Source organism: Agrilus planipennis, unplaced genomic scaffold (genome assembly GCF_000699045.2).
Source record: "Agrilus planipennis isolate EAB-ADULT unplaced genomic scaffold, Apla_2.0 scaffold1376, whole genome shotgun sequence".
Classification (NCBI taxonomy): domain Eukaryota; kingdom Metazoa; phylum Arthropoda; class Insecta; order Coleoptera; family Buprestidae; genus Agrilus; species Agrilus planipennis.
In genome coordinates, this window is record NW_020440026.1 from 1 (window position 1) to 4,556 (window position 4,556).

The 4,556-nt window shown below is 31.3% G+C and overlaps 1 protein-coding gene across 1 annotated transcript in view; it reads left to right on the forward strand.

Annotated features, from left to right (window-relative positions):
* Positions 1 to 2,183: 2,183 nt before the first annotated feature.
* LOC108743735 (clavesin-1) overlaps positions 2,184 to 4,556 on the forward strand; it is a gene marked incomplete at its 5' end in the record, with an annotated part of 4,581 nt that continues 2,208 nt past the window's right edge. The window contains 3 exon segments of the mRNA XM_025979531.1: positions 2,184 to 2,327; positions 3,584 to 3,678; positions 4,008 to 4,158. Of these exon segments, the coding sequence (XP_025835316.1) occupies positions 2,184 to 2,327; positions 3,584 to 3,678; positions 4,008 to 4,158 (390 nt within the window).

Genomic DNA, 4,556 nt, shown 5'->3' on the forward strand with positions numbered 1-4,556 from the left:
TGTATTAAAAAGGCATGCCTAATTTACGACATAAAATATTTGGTATATTTTCTTTTTACAAACGATTTGAATAATTAAGTGATTTTCCATAAACTTAGTGATGCATCTGATTTAAATACAACTTCTCAATATTTGGCCATCAACAATGTAATAATTAAAAAAAAAAGAAACAAGAAGATCTCAAATGAATCGGAAGCAGCCTTCATATTCTTGTTAGAACCAGTTTCAGTTTCCTCCTTTTGCTTCTTCTGGATTGACTTATCAGCTATAGCATCGCGCGTGAAAGTTTTTTTGTTACAGGCCCCGTGCATTCAACAAATCAACAGCGTAAATTATATCGTGGTTTTACTTTCACAATAGTTTAATAATTTTTCCATCCTGTGGTGTATACTAAATAAACAATTTCGTATCAGTATACGTTTAAGAAACTCCACTGTCTTTACTACAGTACTATAAGTGAAACTAACTCCCAAGTTCTTGTTCAGCATCCTATAAATTTTACTCTCACTCAAGAGGTCAATATACTTACGGTGTTTGAACTTGAAAAAGTATTACAACGCATTTGCACAACACGTTTCGTTTTCATCCAGACAATGGAACGTTATTTACCTAATGATGTAATATATATTTGGTTGTAAAACACCTATTACTTACACCACGCAAAAACTCTTCCTGTGTATCTTTTATATTAATATTTCTTGTTTCTAAATAATTTATAACAAATATGTAGTTTTTACTAATAGTCTTTACATCTTCTTCAGTAAATGTTTTAAAGTTTATAAATTTAATGAAAAATATTATTAATCCTATCAAACTATCAAACTAACTAAAAAAGTGATGACGTCTCATCTGTTTTAGATCCTCTGTCTCCTTCTGAAAATTCGAAATTCATTTAAATACATAGGTCTTGCCTAATATTTACTTACGAAAGACTAAGACAAGCATCAAGGTTAAAAATGTAATAAATTATTTTGTATGCAGATGCTAAATTCGTACAGTAACAGAATAATATTCATTTAAAAGTGCGTGTAGCCTACAAAAAAGTAATTATAATTGATTGTATTAACCTCTATATTTGATAAAACATGCGTTTATAATACAAATGTGTTAGATGCAAAGTCCTTTTTTGTGCAATTCCCAATCCGATAGTTCCAAGGAGAACCGCTTCAATGTAGGCCATGTACTAAAGAGTTTTAATAAATTTCGAAATACGACCAATTCTACCATCAAAAACAATGCCGTCGACCATATTTTCATTTGATTTTCTTTTAACAATCTTTAACTTTAAAACAGAAAAAAGAAATTGATTTTTAATTTTTGTCTGTAACACCAAAAATTATTATGTTATATTCACTTCGCAACTTCGTTGTAAAACAGTTGAATATTTGAAATATTTACGGTAAAAGTATTAGAACGCGTCCCAAGAAGCAAGTCTCACGAAAAACGGGAAACAAGGTGATCCTGTCGGAGCCAGGTTCGCTAGGAATCCTGAACAAGTCCGTTGCTCCTTCATGGTGCCAGTATTAAGGTCTAATTTAAAACCAGCACTTATATAACGAAAGCAAGCAATCTGATTTAATAAATAAAACTATGGCATTATTGTTACGCAAATATATTAACAAACCTAACCAATTTCAACACAACACGACACAGTATTGCAGTCTACAAATAATAATTAACAGAATGATCCAGTTATGGTATAATTAGAGATCGATGACGGACATAACAGGACGAGGTCAGCTCCTGTACCCAATTTTTGTGTTCAGGGGCTTTCAAAAATTATCATTCTTAATTAATAAGCAAAATTCCTTCATTAAGGGTTGCTTTCTAATCGAGTTACTAGTTTTCTTTTTTGTTTTATATACTTATGTCTATTTGTAATTCGTGAATGAATGGTCATATAAGTAAAGGTGGAAATGCAGATTAAATGTGGGAGTATGCAGTTAGTTCCTTTTCGTAAAAAAATCATTATTGCAATTATTTGAAACCGGTTGTCGTAGAATTACTACCAACACGGTACCATGAAACGTGGGAACACAGGACGATTAAGTCACTCACTCTCACTGGGAGTCGGTGTAACGTCGCGTCGTGCCGGTGCATAGATTTACGTGGTTCATAGGATTTATCAATGGATCGGTAAAGTTGTTTGGGAAAAAGATTGTTTCAAGGATTTCGTTTTCCAGATATGCCGACCGATAACGAAGTTAAATCCGAATTAGATCTAGGAGAGCCACCCATAGAACTCCTTGAATATGCCAGGAGAGAACTCGGAGAAGATCCTGATACAAGGGTACAAGTTTTGGCAGAATTTCGTGACATGATTTATGGTAAGGTTTTGTTGAAAATCTCTCTAAAGTTTTCTTTAAACTTCATGAGTAAGTATCTTAAATACTGTAACATATACTAACGAAAAAGGAAAACCTGATTTGCGAGAAAAGAGGGACGCACCATGGTAAATTGGGATAATCCCTTTTTTTCTCACAAATCAAATATTTCCAAATGTTGCCGTACCTAAGATTTACTTGTTTTATTATTTACCAAATACTCTATTTTGTTAAGATGGTTTATGTTTCAAACAAGAAATGCTAATATTTTAAAAACAAATTTTACCAAGCTGTTAATACTTCTAACTATTTTTTCAAAAACAATAAAATTTGTTAGTAATGCCCAATAATTATTTTGCCACACTAAAGGGCTTTTCTAGTTGGAAGAATAACTCCATCAATTACGTAAGAGTATTATACAAATATTGTACATGTAGGGAAATGTCGGAAGTAATCAATATTCCAATGTATAAAAAATATACCTATAAATAAATATGAGTTTGTAATGAGGAACTCGTTATATGTTACAAGGTCCTGTGATGGACATTTTGCTATATATCTTATTACTATTTTTGTAGTATGTTTATATGTAGGGTGATGCCACTTATTATTTTCGCCTCTCCTCCCCTTTTCTTCGTTTTAATAAAATGAAAATTTATTGTTCTTTTTATAATGTACCGGCTAAATGGTTTATTTACCATGTAAATAACTAATATATATTATGAAAAATTAAGGAATAATTCTGTAAAAGTTAGCTTTAAATGAATATCTATTTTATAACATACAGGGAATAAAAGCATTGATGTGTGTAAAAAAGTAAGGGAAAGTTCATACGAACTTTTCTTTTGTGCTTCCTAACTGCTACAAAATTTCCATCTCCAGTTCGTTGATAAGCTAGTAAGTACACGTATCTCGAAAAGCATAAACGTTACAACTTTTTAAATAGAATTTTCTTGAAAGCCATTAGTTTTACGAAGAAACGTAACATAATGCTTTTATCAGCTGTTTCTTGAGCTGCAAACCTGATAACCACAATTTTTCGATAAACATTTAGGAGATTTTTGCGAAATCCCACTTTAAAGGCACTTGTACCGACGAAGGATTATATTCAGAATCACAAAAGGACGATTTATAGAAAACTCCAGCCTTCTAGGACCTTTCCTTTTTTTATCTTTATTCCCTGAACTATTATCTAAAACCCTCTTGTTCGTATTGACTATTGTTGTAAGAGACTTTTAAACACTATGTATCTTTTTCAGAAAGGGGAGAATGTATGCCACATAGAACTGACGATGCCTTCCTTTTAAGATTTTTGAGGGCAAGATATTTCGTTTTAGAAAGAGCCCATAGATTGGTACGTTTTAATATTGCCTAATTGCATTGAGCACGTATTACTTTAATGTGCTAATAAACTATTGCGAACGAACTTAAAATTCTCATGATTTCTAGAATTTATTACAGCCGTTTATTAGCTTTTACACTTTTTAAAGGAAATTTAAAGTTATGACAGTAGTTTTCTTTTAACTACGTAACTGGTAAGTGGTAAGAAAGTGAAAATAAAATAACAGGTTACTGCTTCATTTTCAAAAATTGCTGTTCACTTTGTAGTTTTGTTATTGAAAGTTTATTCATTAAAAAGTTACTAGTTTAAATTTTATCCATAATGTATTCTTTTGTTTTTAGTTTGTAAATTATTATAATTTTAAAGAAAATAATCCTGAAATATTCGAAGGCGTCAATTTAATGAAACTGCAGGAATTGGGAACTACAAATATTATAACCGTCCCACCGTACAGGGAACAGACTGGTAGAAGAATCCTGCTTTACAGAATGGGTAAGAAATAATGTCGTACCAACAGCAAAGGTGATTGTAAAATATATTTTTCAAAACAAATGACGCTTTTAAAACCTATAAACATAAAAACCTCGCTACTAATACATACAATGGTTTCGAAATCAACAAACAAATTAGAAAAAGCCATTTTGATATTTTAAAGACGTAGAAAATTGCAAAAGAGAAAACACCGTCTATTACGCGAACCTAGAAGAACTAAGTTACGAATAATCCTGTGCTAAATTTTGTTCTATAAAAATGTGATAATTATACAATGCCTAGTATGTACATTTTTGATAATATTTATAAAACATTCTTAGTCTTTCACACTTTTTAGGGTTCCGTGCGTTCGAATGAAAAACGGAACCCTTATAGGATCACTTGTGTGTCTGTCTGTC